The sequence below is a fragment of the Hydra viridissima genome, unplaced genomic scaffold (assembly GCF_058129835.1).
Source record: "Hydra viridissima isolate aposymbiotic clone 2 unplaced genomic scaffold, HvirCarnegie_v1 scaffold_17, whole genome shotgun sequence".
Taxonomy (NCBI): domain Eukaryota; kingdom Metazoa; phylum Cnidaria; class Hydrozoa; order Anthoathecata; family Hydridae; genus Hydra; species Hydra viridissima.
Window position 1 is genome coordinate 2,362,844 of NW_028324316.1, and position 22,245 is coordinate 2,385,088.

The window sequence follows — 22,245 nt, forward strand, 5'->3', positions numbered from 1 at the left end:
TTGAAAGCCAAGACATCTTGAAAACCAAATATTAAAACGTATTTCGCTTATATAACCAAACCGAGTTACTTTTTTTTATTGATTATTATTCACGTGATACTTTTTAATTTATTTCGTTAAAAGCTTTTTGATTTTTTGTTTACAACGAAAAACTGAACTGTTCACTGGGACAGTATCTTTTCAATTCGCTTGATGACTATAAATTATAGATAGCTTGAAAGTTGATATGGTGTATAAAAGTGCATGTTATATTGATAAGAAAACATCAAATAATACGAACTCTTTTAATACAAGCAATAATTTATCATAAAAATTTTTCGCTATGGTTACCAGAATCATCAGCTTGTTTACTTTCTGTTTTTCTCTTGAATAGATAAGTTGTGAAAAACAGTTTAAAAATACTTTTGAATTTTTGGGTTTTTATCTTCGGTATTGTAAAGTTTTAGAGAAAAAATGTTCAAAGACTATTTTGTGCAGAATAAACTTCCATTTCCACTGATATATTTTGCTTTTCATAGAAAAAACTGTGTAAATGAAAATTTTAAAATATTGCAAGTTTCTGAACAGTTATAAAACTAGATTCACTCTGAGCTTTTTTCCTACCCTATTTGTAGCAGTGATAAAAAAAGCTTGTGGACAACTTATTTTCAGATTTTTTAAAAATTTTTTCATCAGTGCACAGAATATTACACTATATCTCTGTGTTCATTGATGTGTACTTCGGTTAATTTTAATTGATTATTAGTGTTGTGACCAAAACTAAAAATTGTTACTAACTTAACTAAAAAAACCGTAACTAAAATTAGTCAACTAACATTTAAGTCTAACTAAAATTAGTCGAGTAACTTTTTAGTCTAACTAAATTTAATCGACTAAACTTTTAATTTGCGAAAAATATATTGTTACTGTTACCCAAAAAATACTTTTTTTAAAATCTTATTATGCGTTACTTATGAAGTGGTTTGAGCGCCATGTTTTTAATTACAAATTACTGTAAGTTACAATTTTTATTTGCAGGGCATCTATTTCAAGATTCGATTTTCATTGTTTTTCAGGTTTTTGGAGAAAGGTTTGCGACATATACACTTGGAATTTTGTAATTAAACATATCTAATTAGTTCCCTCTTTTCATTAAGTACTTGTTTAAAATTTCAATGAAAAGCGGTTCAGATCTGGATTTTTTCAATTTCTAATTAAAGTGAATTACAAATTATAAAACACATGTGAAATCAATTTATAAAAAAAGATAATGCCATGTTTTTGAAAGGTGTGTAATGTGCAGAAGTATTTTCGAATTTCCTTTATATAATACCTGCAATGATTTTTTGAGGTAATAATGCGTAATTTATTTTCGAATTTCCTTTATACAACACCTGCAATGATTTTTTTGAGGTAACAATACGTAGTTTATTTCGTTCTACATTCATAAAAGCGCAGATATTTACAGTGACAACAATAAGATTGAGACAGTTAGGCAATTAATGTTTTTTTATTATTTCTATATTGTGTAATTAAATATATATCTTGTTCAACTTTCAATTTTTTTTTTCTTTTAAAAATTGTTGCTAAAATGATAACTAATCATGCTTTCGGTATAAAATGTCAGCTGTTTTTGACGGAGTTGTTCTGCTAACAAACCAATTTTTATTTAATTCAATAAAAGAAAATTTGGGGCAATATTAGGTACAAACAAAACATTTTTATTACCGAATTGTCACAAATTATATTTCGTATTTTAAATTTCTTAGAAACAATAAATTTTGATAAATGTCTTTAAGTTGATTTATTTGTCATAATTCAAATTATGTTCATATAATTACATGGCATAGGTTATTCAGTCTTTTTTAGCACTAAATTTTGATTTAGTCAACTAATTTTAGTTAGACTAAAATGTTAGTCGACTAAATTTAGTTAGACTAAAAAGTTAGTCAACTAAATTTAGTTACACTAAAAAGTTAGTCGACTAATTTTAGTCAGACTAAAACTAACCTTAACTCCCACCCCTACTGATTATGCAAACGCCATAACCTGGCTTTATCTATAAAAGTTTTCGATATATAACTCTGGTTAACATAAGAAATATCGTTTAGTAAGATAAATAATTAATAAATAATTTTACACAATGGTAGTTCTAACTTCAGTCGATTGATGGCCTCATTTCTCTTTGAACCAGTTAAGGTTTGAGAAATATCTAAAAACTCCAGGTTTCTAAATAAAAAAAATCGAAATAAGATTTCATTTCTCTCTTGATATTTTCATAACTAAAATTGAAGTGATATTAAAAATGAAATAAAAATTTTTTTTACGCTTTTGAAGAATTTTAAACTCAATTTATGATTTCAGGCGATACCTGAGCTTTGTAATTGGAGTTATGTCACAAATGTTCTCGCAATAACTTATGTCCAGGTGCTTTAAGCTGTCAGATATTTCTTCAAGATTTTCAATGTCCGTTATATGGCGGCAATTTTTCAACAGCAGTTCGCTCAAACGCTTAAGACCTTCTAGAAAGTTTATATACAGTAATATGTAAATTGGCATGCTTTGTATCATAATTTTTTTATTTTCTTATATTATAAAAATTTTCTTTCACTGCATTTTAATTTCTTTCAAATGATTTGGATACAAATCTAGAAGATCCTTACTAAGGTGATTTAAGCCGTTTGAGGTGAGTGCTATATTACTTCCATCGATGGCAACTAATTTATTGAAACTGTTTGGCAGAGTTGAATAGCTTGTCGACCAGGTGATATTTGATTCAAACTTCACCCTGCCACCATTACGAATGATCCATTCTGCAGCAACTCTAAACGTTTGCTTTCTCTTTAGAAATATGAATTACGCATTTCAAAAATGTGAGAAGATTGTTTTATGCAAGCCTAACCTGTCAGGACCAAACTGCTTAATTCTTTCCTCATCAGGACTAAAATAAAAAGACAAGTAGCTATCGAAACGTTATTTATAGTGGATGCCTTTGTTTTGCAAATAAGAAAAAAAAAATTTGAGCTTTTAAATATCCTTTTGTGTGACGAAAGTTTTAGGAGACCTTAGAAAACAAATGGCAGAAACAGCTTAAAGTATATGCCATTCAACAGCTTAAAATATATGCCATTCAACAGATTAAAATATATGCCATCCATTCAACAACTGAAATTTAAAGATAAAAATGTCAATTTCCTTTTCCATTAAACACGCACGAATATTAGTTCTTAGAAACGAGAGAATCAGTTTAGAACTTTGTTCATTTCATTAGGCTGTAAGTCGATGTTTATAATTTTCTGAGAAAATTGTAAAGATTTTGTGTTTTAATGTAAAAGTAGAATTGAAAGGGTAAATTTTCAGCTACTCTTGTAGTATGGTGTAAACTAGGTTTAAACTTGGTTTCAGATATAAAGATTTTAAACATGCTTATTGATCACGTGATGTTTGGGAGAAACGACGAGAGATTATTAGAAGCCCTTATAGGAAACAAACGTTATATTCTATTTAAGAACTTACAAAATCGAGGCAAAATCTTTTTTTTTTATGGATGACAACAACATGGCGTGTTTTAAAAAAGACAAGTTTTACAAAACCAAGTTATTTCACTTTGTGGATTTTTTTCTTCTAAAATTTGTTAATATCGATTGGGCTCAAAACATCCTGGTTGGATGTAATTAGCAATAACTGGAGAAATACTTAACGAATTAACTTCAAATTTTTCCTATAATGACGCTCTATATACATATATTTAATTGTATTGGTGTTTTACTTATACTCTCATTTCATCAGTCCAAAATGAGTAAAAAATTAAATAATCAGAAAAAAGTTTTGAAAACTTTTCTTCAAAACCAAACTACTCACATTCAAAAATTGCAAAATTGTCAAAACCCGCTAAATCTTCAGTTGGAAACATTGAGCAGATACAAGGAGACTCAAACAAAAAAGAGACGTTTTGTTGAAGAAAGAAAAGCTTTGTTGACAAAAACAAAGTGAATTCGATCACCCGCTCAATTAGAAGAAATCCATGCCATCCAAAAAAAGGTCTCGCCAATAAGTTCGAATGCAGTCGTTTCCTTGTTAGGAAAAAAAACTCAAGAGTTTAAAAGTTTGCACCAAGAAAAAAACTCTAAAGCGATTGGTTGAGAACTAAAAGCAATTCGCGCAATCAAAATGACATCGAAATCGTCCCGAAAGATGCCGATCCTCCAAACTGCCCTGAACAGCGCGTAATCGAGAGTTACTGGGCAGTTGTAAAAGAAATCTTGTTGAAAAGCAACAAATCAGCGAAAGATGACTAAAAATTTAAGCAAAAATGGACAGCAGCATCGAAAAAGATCACTGAAAGCAAGATCCAGGCCATGATGGCACCTACTCTCAAAAAAACTCGATTACTTTCCAAGCGTCCTTTGAAATCTGTACAAACTGATTAAAAACTTTAAACGATACAATAAACTTCAACATAAAAAAATTTGGAATTAATTTGTTAAGTATTTCTCAAGTTATTGCTAATTTTGTATCCGGCCTGAAAATTTTGAGCCCATTCGATGTTTCATCTTGGTATTGTTTATTTTTTTTACTATTATTTTTAGTTTTATTTATTGCTCTCCCCTTTGTATTTGTTCAAACGCGACACTATTTTTTCTTTCTTCAACACTAAGGTGTTTTCATAAAAACTTCGTGCGCTAAGGAGTGTTTGGCGATAATTGCTTTTAATATACGTATTTGTCTTGTAGTATACATATGTATACTACAAGACAAATATGTATATATGTGGCGTGGTTTTATGAAAAAGTTCTCAATCCCGTAAACTAGGTCTTGTGTAACTTGGGTCTTAACTTAGGTCTTTTGTAAATTCACTTTAAAACAATTTTGAGTAGGATAGCTAAAAGTGAATATCAAAAATTTGCTGGCAAAATATAAAACTTTTAGTTGGTAAAAATTTTTTTAAAACCAGCGAAAAATTCTTTTTAACAAGAAGTAGAATCGTTATCATTTCACCAATTAAATTACTGATTAGTGAAATGATAATATTTCTACTTCTTTATTAAATTACTCACATTACTATGAGATCTTACAGTTGCGACTGTTTATTACCTGATATTTATGTTACGCATGCGTACCACAACTGTACAAAATTCATGAAGAACAAAGACCAAACGAAAAAAAAAATTCAAAAACAATACGAAAAAAAAACAAAGTTAGTGTATGAGTATAGACACCAAACCTTCAATATTAGAATTTATATCTAATTTGTCTTAAAAATAATATTTATAGGTCGATTTTAATGTTCAAGGGTCTAGTTTGGGGCTACTTAGGTAAAGGAAATCGATGTAGAGCATAAACAAATATTTCTTTAGGCTCTCAATAAAAACTTTTAGCAAATACTTATTATAATATATATTTTTGGATTTACACTTTTTTTCTAGGATTTTTTTTTCTTATTGATAAATGATTAAAAATAGCAGCGTTACATAAAGTCTTTTTTTAAATACGACAACACATTCATGCAATATTAAAAGTTTGAACTGGATTCCGTCAATGTTTGTTTGCTCCCAATTTAAAAGGCGGTATTTTCAAAGTACTGGGTATTTTTAGATAAAAAATTTGTTAAAATTAATATCCAGTAATAATTCACATACCTGTTAAAAACTTCAATAAGCCAGGCATAAAAATGTCTGTTCATGTTCTTAGATTGAGGCAAAAACAGCCTTGATCTACATACAGCCATAAAGCTAGATTATGAAATATTGATTTGATCTAGAAATATGATTTTTAAAACAGCTTTTAGAAACAGTTTAAAAAACCATAAATTGGGCCAAATATTGAAAATGGTAATAAAGATGCAATCTTTATTACCATTTTCAATATTAAGGTCAAAAAAAAACAACTTATATTTACACTAATAAATAATATAACTAAAAAATATTCAAACAAGATTTGTACATATATGTTATATATACAATATATATATAGGTTATAATTTTCGTTTTTTATTTAATGTAGAAAAAAAACATTAGAAAAAATGGATATTGTCAGCTTGAATTAGAATTATCACTATCTACACTCAATGATTGACTAGAATCTTCTCGACTGGAATCTTCTTGACAGGAATCTTCTTGGTTGGAAGCAAGTTCATTTAACATTTGCATAAGAAAATCTATTCGGGTTTTAATCTAAAACGAATGTTAAAATATATTTATTAATAAATTCTATATCTTTTTTTAATTTTTCTTTTGTTGAAAATTTGATTTTATAAAATTTTGAAAAAAAAAAAAAATTAAATCTATTTTGGTTCTTTTATTTTATAATGGCAAAATTTGATAATGTTAAAGAGGAGTTGCACAAGTTTTATCAAAGTAATTCTCATTTATCTAGCAAGCAAATTTGTGGCCATTTTGTAGCAATCAGATACAATGAAAGGTCTGTTTTTCATTCAATTAGGATTCTTAGAGAAAATGGTAATCGTAAGAGGAAACCTGGAACTGATAGACCAGTTAAAATAGCAAACAAAGGTACATATCAAAGTTAAAAAATAAATTCTATCATCATTCCAATTGTTCTTAAAAACGCGTCACCAGATCATTTGGTTGCACCCATCAATACATCAGTGCTATTTTTAAAAACATACCAACTTAGATGTTACAAAAAATCTAAGAGGCTTTTTTTTATATGACCCACAGAAAAGAGCACCCCAACCAAAGTGTAAAAAGCTTCCTGAGAATTATTGAGACCTCGATTTTGTTCTTGATGACAAATACTACAAAAAATAAAATGATTTTCTGTGTCACTAACATGGATTTGAGTGGTGTACAAAAGCATGCTGAGGAGGAGTCAAATAAGTTTTAAAAATTCTAGCACATACTCAGCTTAAGTGAGAGCAAATATGTTAAAACTTACAATTTTTTTCAGATCGATTTAATGACTTTTATGCCCCCCTCAAGAGCAATGTTGTTAAAATTTTGTCCTTCAAAATTGGAAAAATACAGTGAATTTTGGTGGTTTGAGGAGAGTTGAAATGAAAACATTTTTTTTTATTCCTTGGTCATTTCTTATCTATATTTTTATTTTAAAAGGGTATGTCTTCAGAATTTTAACTTACTTTGAATAAAAAAATATTCACAAGAGGAAAAATAAGTAAATTTTATGTTATGCAAAAAAGGTTAAATAAATTGCTTAATTTTTTTACATAGTCAAAATTGATTTAGTTGTAAAAATGTTAGGTTTTCAAATAACCTATCAAACATAAAGCGTGTACACAAAATATATGTGAAAGTAGAAAAACAACTAAAAAAAAGTACTCCTCAATTTTTATTTCGAACCAAGTAATAATTTTAATACAATAATATAAGAAGATCAAACATTAAAAAAAAATAATTAATTATTCCTGTGGGAATCTAATACAATTTCGAGCTTTTACTTTAGTGGTACCCATAAGCTTGCGCACAGAATAAGAATCAAAACTATTTGATGCTTTTTTAAATGATATTTTAATATCTTTAATGTTTCTGCAAAGCTTTTTTGTTTTTTTCATTTTTCTTTTAATAATAGCCCAGTACTTTTCAATAACTCTCAATTCTGGGCAGTTTTGAGGATTTTCTGTTTTAGGCACAAATTTCACATTATTCTTTTTATGACGTGCTTATTCTTTCACATTTATTTCGTGTACACGCTTTATAAGAGCTATCACAGTTACTGTAAACAAAGTAAAAGACAACATATTGATAGCCATTCCAGACGATTTTTTTATAATTCAAATAAACATATATAATTTATATCATTGTATAAAGCTTGACTTGACTTAAAAAATGAGGGGTCATTCGGCCTTTGAAGTTAAGCGGATCTAAAGTTATTGAACTTTTTGTAGTGCAAAAATTGATGATTTTTTGACGAAAGGTATAGGGCTTAAGTATGGAAAATTTGCAATGTTATGGCACCAAAAAAGAGAGTATTTTTGGATCATATTGACTTTTGAATAATTTTTGAACCGTTATTACATTTGACTTGATATTTTCCATATTGATTCAACAACTATAAAACAACAAAATACCAACAAAAAAAATTTTAATTTTGTTGGGATTGCTCAGAATTGTCTATTTTACAGACTGAGGGTTTTTAATTATTTACTTAGTTTTGGTGTCATATTGACTCTTGAATAACTCTTGAACCGTTATTACATTTGACTTGAAATTTTCCATATTGATTTACCAACTATAAAAAAATAAATTGCCAAAATATTTTTATTTAATTCTGTCGGGATTGTCCAGAATCATCTATTTTACAGACTGTGGGTTTTAACTTATTTACTTAGTTTTGGTGTCATATTGACTCTTGAATAACTTTTGAACCATTATTACATTTGACTTTAAATTTTTTATAGTGATCCAACAACTATAAGCAAATAAAATACCACAATTTTTATTTTAATCTGTGCGGACTGCCCAAGTTCATCTATTTTACGCAAAACGCGAGGTAAGAATTATTTTGTTCTATCTTCCATTTTAAAAGTTGGGAGAAAATGAGTTATTAATTTTAGTTAGTACTAATGACTTTTAAAATACGCATTATTTTATAAATTTTTTTTCAAATAATTTGCTTAAACATAAATTATTTAAAGCAAAAGTTATTATTTCTTTAAAAATTAAAGCTAAAACTTTAAACAATTTTTACTTTTAGAAAAAATCAAAAACTTTCTCCCAACGTTAAAACTTGGAGATAGAACAAAACGATTCTTATGTCGCGAAAATCAAAACAAAAAAACGTCATAAAATATGTGAAGGAATATAGATGTATATATACATAATTTCTATATACAAATCCTTAGAATCTATTCTTCAAGAAAACATAAATAAATACTTGTTATAAAAAGAGGAAAGACTAAACTTGCAATTTCCACCTGAACACTTTTAAAAAAAACTTTTTCTTTAAAAAAAAATTAACCTTGAACTTTTGAAACGCTAAGAACTAAAAATTTATGTATAAAAGTTAAAAAGTGTCCACATTCCATTAGATTCCTCATCCTTTTTTTAATATATACGGAATGTTTTATAAAAATTGGATATGTTTTGGTACTAAGGAATCCTAACCTCCAAAAGCTTCGTTTTAAAAAAACGTTCCCGCTTCAAACTTTTTTCTTAAAAGTGGTCTTAAGATATGGATAAAATTTAAATGAAGCCATATAATCCATAGTACTTTCTATATTTGGCTGGAAAGAAGTTGAGTAACACTAATTGATTCAAAAAACCTCAAGGTGTTTGCTTAAGCATACAAAAAGATATAAGAGAGTAAAGTTCATGAAAATTTCTTGTTTTTTGTCAAATGTCAAATGTTTTTCGTTGAGCCGTGGAATCGCTAATATTGAACTCAATAAGAAATTTACCATTTAAGAAAATTTTCAAAAGTACAATTTTAAAATTTACAATTTAGCATTTAAAATTGAGTAAAAACTTCATTTAATCCTTAGTCCATAACTTCTGTTTTTTCAGTTTGCTGAGTGACATCACATTTTTTTATAGTTTTTTTATTGATAATCCTATTTCTTCTTTCACCTGGAACTCTGAGAGTTAACCTTTGTCTACAGTTAATAGTCGGTTCTGCTTTTCACTTTCTTTTTAACATCTATGCACAAAGTGTTGAAAATTTTAAATTGATGGACTGTGAGTACCAATAAATACTGTGAGATGGAAATAACAACCAATCTCTCACTCTCTTATCATCCAACCCTATCATTGAGAACATTAGATAAGAAAATTCATCAACTAAAGGGGTGAGAGTTGGTGTCTTCATTTACACAGATCATATCTCACTGATCTTTGTTTCTATGTTTAAAAAAATTCCAGCATATGAAAACCAATTCAAAACAGCTTTTCAAAAAAGCAGTAAAATCCTCTTCATTTGCTTTGTATTTTAGCTGTATTTTTTTCTATTCAAATCTGAATACTTCTTGTCCATCTTCATGAAGTTCTTGAAAATATTTTTATCTGATGTTACTTGAAATTCTCCTTTGATCCAAGGTGTTTTGACAAAACTTAAAATGCATTCAAAGGTTCCCTTTTCACATCTCTCCTTATATTGAATCTTGCTAAGAGGGCATGAAAGAATTGCAGACTTTTCAGTATTATGTGTTAAAGACTATCCATTTCCATAGGGAGTTGAGGGCTTGAATAGAAAATTAAAATTCAAAATTCAAAGCAATTTGTATACTTTTAATGAAATATTTATCTGTAACAACTGTTTTAACTTTATTTATCATAAAAAGTTTGCTTTTCTTTGATCTGAAGACTTTTCATTTCTTTTTATCTTCCACAATTTCTATTTCCCTTTTATATTTAATCCATTTAGATCAAATAATCTATAATAAGTTACATATTAGATAATTAAAAAATATATTAGAAAAGAAGTATTCACAAAAACTACAGTAATCTAGTTAAAGCTCGATTGCTTTCATTTTTTTCAGAAGTTTAGCCTTGAGCGCATGATTTTAGGTGCTACTTAATGATGGAAATACATCTCCTAACTACCTTCAGATATAATAATTGAAATTTTATTCCAATACGCTACAAAAATCAACTGAATTTTTTGTGTATTAAGACTTTGCTTAGTTGATCTTTTGATATAACCTTTAGGAAAAAACAACCACAAGTTGAATACTCAATGGTTAATACGAAAGCTGCAACATTCCTTATAGATTATTACACATTCCTACATAATTTCATTAAATTCTGAACAAATAACAATCAAGTAAATACACAAATTATTTAAAAATAAGATAACATAAAAATTCTTAGGGACAGAAAAAGAAAGTTTACAGTGCAAGAGTTTTGGAGAAACTGGCAAGAACCGTATAATGTGTGTACTCTTTTAAATTAAAATTATCCATAATAATAGTATATAATATTATGTCTTTATAGTCTTATGGTATTTTAAATGGCATTTTAAATGGCATTTTAAATAAACTTTTGATCATAATTAACCGATTTACTTAAACTCTTGCATAACATAAAATTTTCATTTTTTTTTCTTTTCTTCTCTTCTAAATATTGTTTTACTCAAAGTAAGTTAAAAAGCTGATGACATAACCTTTTAAAACAAAAATATAGATATTGAGGTGGCTTTACAAGATAAAAAATCCTCTAAGTCTGAGTCTGGAGTGCCAATACCATCAATTAATGTCAAAGACTTGTTAACAGTATGCTATTAAGTTGTGCTGAAGTAATAAAGAATAAAGACTACCCAACAAAATATTAATGTCAGTTATAATGTTTTGATGTTAATTTTTATACAGTACTATTTTTTTGTTTCATGTACTATTTCTATTATCATAACTTTTTGTTTATTTTGTAAACTTTTCAACAATTGTTGTTATAAATTTGTTAAAAGTGATTTTTTCACTTACGCTTTACAGTTGATAAAAGAAAATAAATTAATATAAATAATATGTGCATGTGTGTATATATTAATATGCACACATGAATATAAAATTAAAAACAAATAATTAAGATAATCTTGATATACTTGTTTATCTGTTTTTGACTGTAAAGCTTGAGTAATTTTTCTAAAGGCATCTTCATTGTCTCCTAGCATCCTTAATGTGGTTAAGATAACCATGTCTTCTTCTCTAGATATGATTTTGTGAAAACAGTAAATTAAATTTTACAGCAAAAGAAATAACTAATATAAAATTCACAATTTCTAGGTAAATAGCTGATTATGTCAACAAATGCCCGATTTGTTTAAGTTGCCTAATCATTTACATTAACTAACATTTGTGAACCAAGCTGCCTTTTTTTAATAATTAAATCAATTTCAAGTACCTAATGTTGAAAACAAAATATTAAAATAAATTTCACCCTACTTATTCCAAGCAATGCATTCTTTTGCTACACTATCAGGTATGCTGTGAGAATATTGACTATCAATTGTGACTTGATGAATTTCATCAGCCATAGGTTTATCTTCTGAAACATTTTGCAGAGAAGATTTTTTCTCAGAAGAGAGGGAGTCTAAATTGCTTGTAGGATTGTAAGCATCTTTACATAACTCCTGAGAAAGTTTTAGTGGAAGAACAGTATTATTTTTTTCAGTATGCATTGGAATTGAGTAGCTAATCAACTCATTTGGTGACTTCTCAAAACTTTCTTCATTTCTACCAGTCTCAAGAGTCACTAAATCAAACTTTCCTAATCTTCTTAAGGGTGTAATTTTTCCATCAAAAGTCAGATCATCATATGACTTTGTTTCACAATGTAAAGGATCTGGAAAGGTTAATTCACACGATTCACAATCAAAGCTGCCATTATCAACTTCTGCAAAGCTTTTAACTACCTCATTTTTCTTTTCATCAATTATTGTCAAGAAATTTAGAGTTGATGGGTTTTTAATGTTACTATCAACTGTTAAGAGACATGGAACAACTGAACTTCTATTTTCATTGAAGACATTTGGAAGCATTGGTATTTGATCTTTGTTCTCAAACGTCAGCTTGTTTTGAGCAACAGAGGTTTTCTCTTCATCATCTGTTTTCAAAAGTCTTTGAGTCACCAAATCTTTGTCTACAATATTTTCAGATATTGGGGACTGTGTATTGGGAACATATAAGTCAGTTTTCCTCAAGTCAGTTTCATTACTAAGAGTAATAAGCTCACTTTTATTAAGTCTTCTTTTAACTGATTTTGGCTTTTGAGAAAATTTTTCACATTCATTTAGCTGACAAGTTGGTATTGGACTATCTGTCCTTGGCAAAGTAGCATTTTCCATCACAGGACTAGGTGAATGTTGTAAGATATCATCAGATGAAATCTCAATAACCTCATTAATCACAGATGATATAATTTCAAAGTGAACATCTTGAGGAGATAGGTTTGAGCATAGTTCATTTGAAATCCGTTGATTTTTGCTTTCATATTTGTTACTGGTTTGATGGTGCAAGTTTTCACAACTTTGAATATCTATTCCCATTTCTTTGCAATTTGGTGATTTACATTTTGATGGTGTTGTTGCTTGCGATTTTTGTTCAACAACATCTTCCTCAGATACAATATTTTCTTCAAGATTGATTTCATTTAAAGAATTCATTTTTTCAACTTTTTTTCTTTCATGATTACGCTCATTTTTCTTTTTCCTTGCGAGTTGACTCAGTTTCCGAGCAGTAACATTGATATTTGATTTATTATTTAAAAATTTAGACAAACTTTTTTTATTTCTTTTTTTGCACTTAACATCATCTTGCAATACCACATTTTCCTCCACCTCAGGATGATATAAAATCTCTTCAAAATCGTCTATATCTTTTGCACCACTTGCCACAGCAGCAAAGTCAATGACTTCATAATCATCATCATAACTGAATAAATAAAATATTATATATATATATATAAAATATTTACACACACACACACACACACACACACACACACACACACACACACACACACACACACACATATACATATATATGTGTGTGTAGTTGAGGTCAAAATTTAGTGACTAGTAAAATAATTATTTATGACAATTTTATTTAAATTTCTGAAATTTAGGTATAACAGTAATACAGATATTAGGAACAAAAACCATTTATAACACTGTTCAAACTTTTTTTTGAGAAAAAATTTTTCCTTGGAGAAGTCCTGAATTTTACATATGAACAAATTTAGTTTTCCTGGTTATGATATATCTGTTATTTCTTATTGTGTTTACATTAGCTGTTTATTTGTTTTTAGCAGTATTAGTTAAAGGTAAGATTAATTTTAGTGCCATAAAACAAAAAGGAAAAGCATATGCATTTATTCATGAGAGATTGGGTTGTTCGCCAATGATTAAAAATGCTTTAAAATGGAAAATTGTAGCTAAAACAAGAGGCTGAAAAAGAAAAATGAGTGAACATAAAGACAGATTAATAAAATGTGCTGCTGTTGTCAACCCTTTTGTAACTTTCCACCATGTTAAAGAAAATTTAAGATTTTATTTAAACATTTCTTCAAGAACAGCACATAGGTTGGTAAAAAGTAAAACTGTTACCAGAAGATCAAGAAAAGTTCCCCTTTTGAAAAAAAGGCAGCAAGATGGTAGCAAGATTTCATTTTGTAAAAAGGTATGTGATTTCCCTGCTTGAAAATGACAATATTTTGTGGTGTGATGAGAGCAAAATATTTTTATTTGGGTCAAGTGGATATAGGATATATGTAAGGATATATGTAAACTACTTAACTCTTAGCAACTGCAATACATTCTAAAAAACTGTTAAAAATGGTGTAGCAAAAGAAAATATTTGGGCTTGCTTTTCTTATGGCATAGGACTGATCTATTTAGTTGATGGAATTATGGATCAAAAACTCAAATCTCAAAAAATTTATCTCAAAATATTACAAACAACATCATGGCCTATGCAGAAGATGTGCCACTCAATGGGTTTATATGCAGAACAATGACCCAAAGCATATCAACTGCAGAGTGAAAGTTGAATTGTGGAGAAAAGGATCATAGTTATGGATTGGTGGCCTGCACAGCAACTTGATTTCAATCTCATTGGAAAACCTTTAGGTCAGATGTAAAAGAAGCTGTTTATAGTAAAAACTAAAAAATTAGAAAGAGTTATGGAATGTCATCCAGAATGCTTAGAAAAACATTCTATTAGAAGGTTGTCAAAATCTGTTTAACTCCATGCTGAATAAGTATAATACATACATACATACATACATACACACACATACATACATACATACATACATACATACATACATACATACATACATACATACATACATACATACATACATACATACATACATACATACATACATACATACACAAAATGAAATAATCTAACTAAATGTAAACTTTTTTTTAAAACTTATCTTTTTCTAGGCTCCTAAAAAACCTAGCCTTTGTTTTGAGATAAAAATAGTTTTTTTCATTAAAAAGTTTAAAAAGTCAACTTACGAAGGCGGTGGTGAAAGATCTGGGAACATCTTTATAAACTGATGAATAAGAGTTGTATTTCCTTTAAACATGGGAGTAACTGTTTCAACTATATATTTTGAATTTCCAGAAATTTCAGTAACATCAACAATTTTTTGAATGATTTTATTATACCAACCTGGTTGGCTAACAAAAGCTTGTTCACAACATAGCTGAAATCGAAGTACTCGTTCAAATGAGAGCCATTCCAAAAACTAAAATCATTTAAAATAGATATAAAAATACTAAAACTAAAGCAATTCTACTATTCCAAAATGCTGTACTTAAAAAAAATATTTTGTTAAATAAATATAAACATTGAATTTATTAAGTTTTACATTCTTACAAAAACACATCATTTTAATACAAAAATCTTTTTTATTTTTTGATAATACAGTAAAAAATCTAGAAAATACCTTTCCAACATGGCGTGCTTCATGTTGTTCAAGAAATCCTGTGAAATTGTCAACTAACTCAGGATAGTCAACAAAGAGTTCAGAAATACGATAATATGCATCTAGTCTGTTTAACTCCTTGGTATCTAGCTTATGCATTACAAGGTAAAACTCTGACACAATATCAGGCTTTCCTATTAAAGTTTCTTTCACTCTTTTGAAATATATATATGCCAAATCTTTTGCTTTTTCACTAAGTTTTTCATTAAAATTGAATACTTCCTTTAACTTACGTTTTCTTGGTTTTTCTTTTACATCCTTTTGTTTGTTTTGAGAAACACTCTGTTTTACACACAAATTTGCAGTTTGTAAAATATCAGCTACTTCTTTATCATTTAGACTAACAGAGCTACTAGAGGAGCATGTGTTGATAGGTGAAAGTCCTACATTGCCATTCTCTGACTCTTTTACAAACTGTGGATAGACTTTATCAGCATTTTGTAAAGAACAAGTATTAACAGATGAAGCAGCATTTTTTGGAAAAGCTTTGTCTGGTTCATTTTTTGAAATTTCAAAATGGGTACTATTATTTGTGTTTAAATTAACACCTTCATGTTCTGCTTGATTGTTTATACAAGATGTACTGTTGTCAGGATCATACGGATCATTTTCTTGAGTGAACAAACTGTTAGCTGGATGATTTACTTCATTAATTGAAATATGCACATTGCAACTAGGAGTGTATGTACCATAACATGGACTGTGGGTACTATTATCTGGAGTTGACATATTACTTTGAGGACAATTTAAATCTATAGGTTGTGCACTATTAGTAAATATAGAATCAGAACTTGTTTTTCTACTACTTACTTCAACATCTAATTTTTCTTCGAAAGTTTTATTGATTTTTGCTGGAGATTCATTATCAACTTTCATTGAAGTTTCAGAATCAAGGTAGAACTGTGATAAATCAGAATTTTCCGAATTAAAATTTATAACTTTTTGAGGAGTAAATATGTCACATTTTTGTGGAGTTTGTAAGCTGAAATCTGGGTAGGGTAGTGGATGCTTTTTAAAACAGATTTTTCCAGAATTATCTCCAAACTTTTCTGGAGTTTGTAAATTATTGTCTGAACATTTTTTTTCTGGTGTCTTCAAACAAGTTCGGGTATTTGACAATTTTGATGGCAACAATTCTCTAATTTGTGAAGGCTCACTTACAATATTTAAATGATTGCAAGTTTTAGAATCATCTTTCGATTTAGATTGATCCAAACTGAGTCTTGTACTAATATTAGTTTTAATCAAATCAGAAGGAGAATTTAAGCATGATTTCAAACATGTAGAAACAGAAGAAATAAGGGATTCATGTTCACCATTTACGAGACTTTTACCTGCTTTTGGATCATCTCTTTGTGGTGAAGCTTTTATAAAACCCAAGATATAAGAACCATTATTGTCATTTACAACATTTTTAGCAAACAAGCTTGCATCGCATGAATTAGTTAAAGGTTTTACCAGATTGAATGAGGTAACTTTGTTAAATGTATTCTAAACAACAAACTAAAACTATAAAAAAAAAACTACTTAAAAATAAAACAAAATAAAAATGTAACCATTTATTTCTCGTAGTTTATTAAATCCGGAAAATAATTTCAGCCTTTGTTGTTTCTAGTTGTACAATTAAACTAATGTAGTTGATCTTTTGCAGAATTTGAATTAATAACAATATTTAGATAGACTAAAGAATCATTTAAACTTTTTTAATGACTTCAAATTCACACTATGAACACATAACCTTCAAACTGGAATTAATATAAAAGAACTTGGTGACTTAGCGAAAATTGTTAAACCTTGATACAAATCTGAACTACCTGTGAACCAATTGGGACTTTTGGAAGAATTTTTCTATACCCATTTTCTGTTTCAATAACTTCTTTTTTCTTTTCATCCTCTACCATATCCAAGTAAAACTTACGCCAATTACTATTAAACCATCGTGGGACTAATCTTCCCTCCCATATTCTTCTGGGAAGTTTTACAAGAGCTATTGTTGATATTTCTGAAAAGATAAACATTTTGCATACTTGCTCTAGGTGAAAAAAATACAAAAACTTATTTGTTAAATTAAAAAATTTAATAAAAGAAATATCAACCTCTTGGTACTTTGATTGAGTCTTTTACTTTCAAATCTGGCAAATAGTCATCCCGATAGAGAACTGCAACTGGATTAGAAATTTCATTTCTACTTAAAAGATTTTTCACACGACATCTTAACTGACCAGGTGTCTTTGTAGGTAATAGATGCTCTGCTATTAATTCATATTTACCACGCTGTTTAAATTGCTCTAGACCCAAAGCTAAAAGATGATCTTCAAACTTGGAAAACTTTAGGCGGTTTGATGGAAATCCAAAATGATTCTTTTGTCTCTTTCGTTCACACATACCTATTGCAGGTAGAAGTTCAACAAAAGTAGAAAAATAAGGTTCCTTGCAAAGTATTCCAGCAATTGTTCTACTGATCTGACAGCGAGTATGCTTTGATTTTGGATAAATTTCTGGTGGTTCAATTGTTGATATATCTAAACTTGCTATGATTCTAAAGTAATAAATAATATTTATATGTAAAATATCTCACACAGTTTCCATTAAAAATAGACTTTCAACAAACTGTTTAAAAACGATTTATAAAAATCCAAAATTTCATAGAGCAGGTCAAAATACAACTTGTAAATATTTCTAACAAAATGTTCTAATTTCTTTTGAAGAGTTTATTTCTTTCAGTTTGCAAAAAAAAAATTTTTTAATGAAAATTTTTTCTGAGTATGAAAAACTTAGGCTTTATCTGTGTAAAAAGTTTAACAAACTATTATGAAAACTGTTAAAAATACTACAAAAGTAACTTAGTCTTTATGATCCTAATTTCAAAAACAGTTAATACTAAACAGTCAATGCTTTTTAGAAAAAGATAGAAATAAAAGTTAACCTATAAGCATCAAGAATGCCAGGGGCACAAAAGGATGATAAATCTGCACGAACATGACCCACATTGTTTTTTGAATTCTCAACAGCCTTTTCATGAAATAAAGCCAATTCTTCAATATATTGTTTGCAGATTAGAGTTTCATTTCTTAAGGAATCGCGCGTGCAAGAGAGCATGTAGATCTGAGTCAATAATTGAACATGCTTAGAAAAAGAAAAAAAAAAAAGTTCATAAAAAAAAAAAATTTATGAAATTAAAAACTGATCTTTACTTTATAGTAAAAAAGTTCTATATATTCTTTAACGTATTGGACATTTTTTATTATGATTTACCCTTAAGTATATAAAGTCAACTAAATTTCAAAGCATTTATTGAGTCTCTAGATACAAAAGATCCTATATTGATTTATAAACTAATCAACATAAAGTATACTATATCAGAACAAGAAGTTCTATAATATTTCAAAAAAACATGAATTCTATGAATCTTAATCTCTCTAAGACTCCTACATAATCTTAAATTTCTATAGAAATTTTGCAAGATTTCTGAAGAAATTTTGTCCTGAAAAAATTCTTTCAGTTCATTTGATTTTTTTACTGAGAAATATTTAAATAAACATGCTTATATTTATCGACTTTAAATATATTTGAAAAATATACCATATTAACCTTTTTTAAAAATACCTGTTGCATTTGAGCAAGTATATGTTGTCGCTGTTCAAATGTTATATACAAAACTTCTGTGGCTTCTGTTATTGAAATGGGAGCCATATCATTTTCTCTAAAAGATTAATCATTTTTATAGTTTATATAAACACACAAGGAAAAAATAATTTTAGTCTTTAGTTACAGACTTACAACAACTTATTGGAATTGAGAGTCTCTTCAGAGTTAAAATCATCTTTCAAATTTTGTTGAGAATATCCCAGCAATAATTCATTAAAGAGCTCTTGTAGTTCTTTTTGAGTAACACGAGTGGCTTTATCATTGCGCATTTCTTCCTCCATCTAAAATATTGTTTACTTAAACTTTGCATAACAATTCAAAAGGGAAAAGAGTATTAGATCCTGATGCAGTGGTACTCATTTATAATTAAAAGATTATTTTGAAAGAATGTGTTTAACATATAAACAGGTAATTTTTTAAGTTCATACCTCATTATCTTCATTATCAGCATCAGCAGCCATGTAATTAAAATCTTCATCTTGTTCATCATTTGTATCATTTAAGGCTTTTAATGGTTTCATAAAATCTGCAAGCCAATTTTTCCAAATAATTTCATCAGGATCATCTTTGTCTTGTGGGGAAAAATCTAAGACATCAGAATCTGGAGGCTGAAACATTGCTTCAATCTCTTGAACCTCAATATCTGGCATTGGACATTTTGAGCGTGTTCTTAGTGCAATCTGTTGCTCAAAATTTGAAGAATGCATTGCAGATTGAATAGGGACTGCAGGAATTTTAAAAACATTCTTTTCATCTTTTTTTAGACAATCTTTTATGATCTCAGAACTATCAATCACATTACCGTTATCTAAGATTTCTTCATTTACAATTGGGAGTGGTGTAGATGCTTTATGGCGTGGAGAGCATGAATCTAAAGTGGCATCACTATAGAGCGACTCTTCTTCACTAGCTTGAGATAAGTTATCATCACCATCATCTTGAGGTTTATATTCTTCATCGGATGAAGATGTTTCTGGGAACTTTAAGTCCAAAAACTAAATTGTATTTTCAAAAACTATTTAGCAAGATGCTAAAGTGTAGCTATGATTCAAAACAAAGATAAACTTCAAAATTATTAAAATGCTTAATTCAAACAAAAACCTAAATAATTACTCACTGTTGGTTCATTTACTTGCATACCAGGTAAACAAAGTGGGCTTTGACCAATTAGCTTTGCCTTAGACCGAGTCAGCTTTGTTTTACTTACAAATTCATTGGATGTGTTTTCTGCTGCATTTTGTGCATACTCAATAACCCTCTTATCAGATAAAACGTGCTAAAAGTAACCCAAAAACTTATAAAATTAACTAATTGTATAACTTACAATTTGTAAAGGTTTAAAAGAGGTATTTTAAATGCTAAACAAAAGCTAGTATAGCTAATGATAGTGAAGATATTTTTATCTTTATTAGAAAATATCTAAAATAGGTATTTATTACTCTTTTTTAAATGTTTTGTGTAAAACTTCATTCATTTTTTTTTTTTAATTTATTATTGACAAACTTACATAAAAATAATAGCCTGGCAGTTAATTTAAAAAATTGGGCTATAGACTTTAATTTGGTAAAAAGGTTTAATTTTAAAATTATGTAGAAAATAAACCATAGCTCAATATAGTGATTAGTTTCAACTTTTGCTAAATTATTATAAACATTTTTATATTTTTTTAAAATTAAGAAAAGATAATTATAGCAAATGGATAAGCTTACACGTAAAATACTTTTAACATTAATAGCAGTTAAATTAGCCTTGGCAGCATTTTCTTCTAACACTTCCTCCAATTTTTCCCAATCAATTTCAAACTCATCAGACATGTCACTTTCATCACCATCACCAGCACTGTTATCACTGCTAGTATAATCCTTAAAAGTAATGCGACGTCTTTTGACAGACATCTCAGTTTTTTTTGGGCGCTTTCGTTTAGTACTTGAAGTTGAAGTCACTTTAGTAGCTGAGTTTGATACCATTTTTATATATGCTATCTAATATTATTTATGCAAAAACAAAAAAAAAATCATAAAAATTGGTATTTTACAAAATGTGTTAATTTCTGAAAAGCATTTAGAATATTAAGCCTAATATATTCATGAGTAATATGACATTTTATACATAACCCATATTAAAGATTGTTAGAAAAAAAAAGACAGATCTCAGAGTTAGGCATGACTGATACCAGATCAAGTTAATAGTTACATCAAAACATCAGATCCAATTTAGGGAACCAAGTATTCTCGGATTTTATAAGATCTCTATACTTTACTCACTTTACCCCAAATCATTTGCGATTCAAATATTTAAAGATAAATTTTAATGAAAATTTAAATAATTAATTATTAGATTTGGTTTAGCAGCCATTAAACTTTGACCACCGCAAATTTTTGTAATTTCCTTGATTCGTTTAACATAGTGATTTTACAGTTGTTTATAGTTATGTTTTTTCTCCTTTAAAGAATCCAAATGGAGCGAAAGCAATTAAATTTGCAAAACGGAAAACGGTTCCTGGAAACGAAGGACAGGATCTCATTCCGTTTTCTATTACAGTGAGCCAGATCATAGTTTATTTTTTTTACATATCAATAAGTGGGGTTGACTGACCGCTTATTGATATGTAAAAAAAAAATTGCGAGTTTGTTTTCCTGCAAATTCTTTCTTTTGTTATTGTGATTAGTGTGAAATTCCGGATCGTGATTTTCTTAGTTACTCTTTTTGGTTTAATCCGGACAGCGCGCTGTCCGGATTTAGGTTTATACATCTGAGCGCTCCAGCGCTCAGATGTATGAACCTGACAAAAAAAAAAGGTTTTTAATTTAAAACTTTGTTTGGAACCAATTGACAAATCAAGCGGGCAAGTATAGTGTAAAACGAACCTTTAGGGTAGAACGATCCCATGCATTTAAAACGTAACTAGTTCTGCCATCTAGCGAAACTGTCATAAAGCTAATTCGTTAGGGAATCATTTTTAGAGTTCCAGGCCTTAATAGTACAGTACAAAGCAATAATCAACTTTGCTTTCACATACTCCTAAACTTAGAAATGGTAAAAAAAAAAAAAAAAAAAAAACGAATTTGAAAACTTTACGCGTTAAGCTACACTTACTGTACTGCTGTTAAGTCCTGGAACTCTAGATTTAATGCTAACGTATATACTTATGTATTAACCGCACCCCAAAGTTTTGGTTAAAAAAGTTAATTTTTTGAGTGACCGTTACATG

At 28.5% G+C, this 22,245-nt stretch overlaps 2 protein-coding genes across 2 annotated transcripts; both read right to left on the reverse strand.

Moving 5' to 3' along the window:
* Positions 1-2,046: 2,046 nt before the first annotated feature.
* On the reverse strand, positions 2,047-5,790 carry LOC149877046 (ATP synthase subunit s, mitochondrial-like). Its single transcript, XM_090074644.1, has 5 exons — positions 5,619-5,790; positions 2,882-2,920; positions 2,643-2,803; positions 2,351-2,501; positions 2,047-2,208 (listed from the first exon to the last, which is right to left on the reverse strand). The coding sequence occupies exons 1-5, from the start codon at positions 5,705-5,707 to the stop codon at positions 2,103-2,105; spliced, it is 546 nt and encodes a 181-aa protein (XP_089930770.1). The 5' UTR covers positions 5,708-5,790; the 3' UTR covers positions 2,047-2,102.
* Positions 5,791-5,872: 82 nt separating this feature from the next.
* LOC149877047 (uncharacterized) lies at positions 5,873-21,480 on the reverse strand. Its single transcript, XM_090074610.1, has 13 exons — positions 20,744-21,480; positions 20,152-20,310; positions 19,463-20,029; positions 19,167-19,315; positions 18,993-19,089; positions 18,313-18,512; positions 17,483-17,925; positions 17,201-17,388; positions 15,348-16,877; positions 14,914-15,146; positions 11,831-13,318; positions 11,491-11,593; positions 5,873-6,152 (listed from the first exon to the last, which is right to left on the reverse strand). Exons 1-13 carry the CDS (start codon positions 20,999-21,001, stop codon positions 6,012-6,014), a joined length of 5,556 nt encoding a protein of 1,851 aa, XP_089930736.1. The 5' UTR covers positions 21,002-21,480; the 3' UTR covers positions 5,873-6,011.
* Positions 21,481-22,245: the final 765 nt, after the last annotated feature.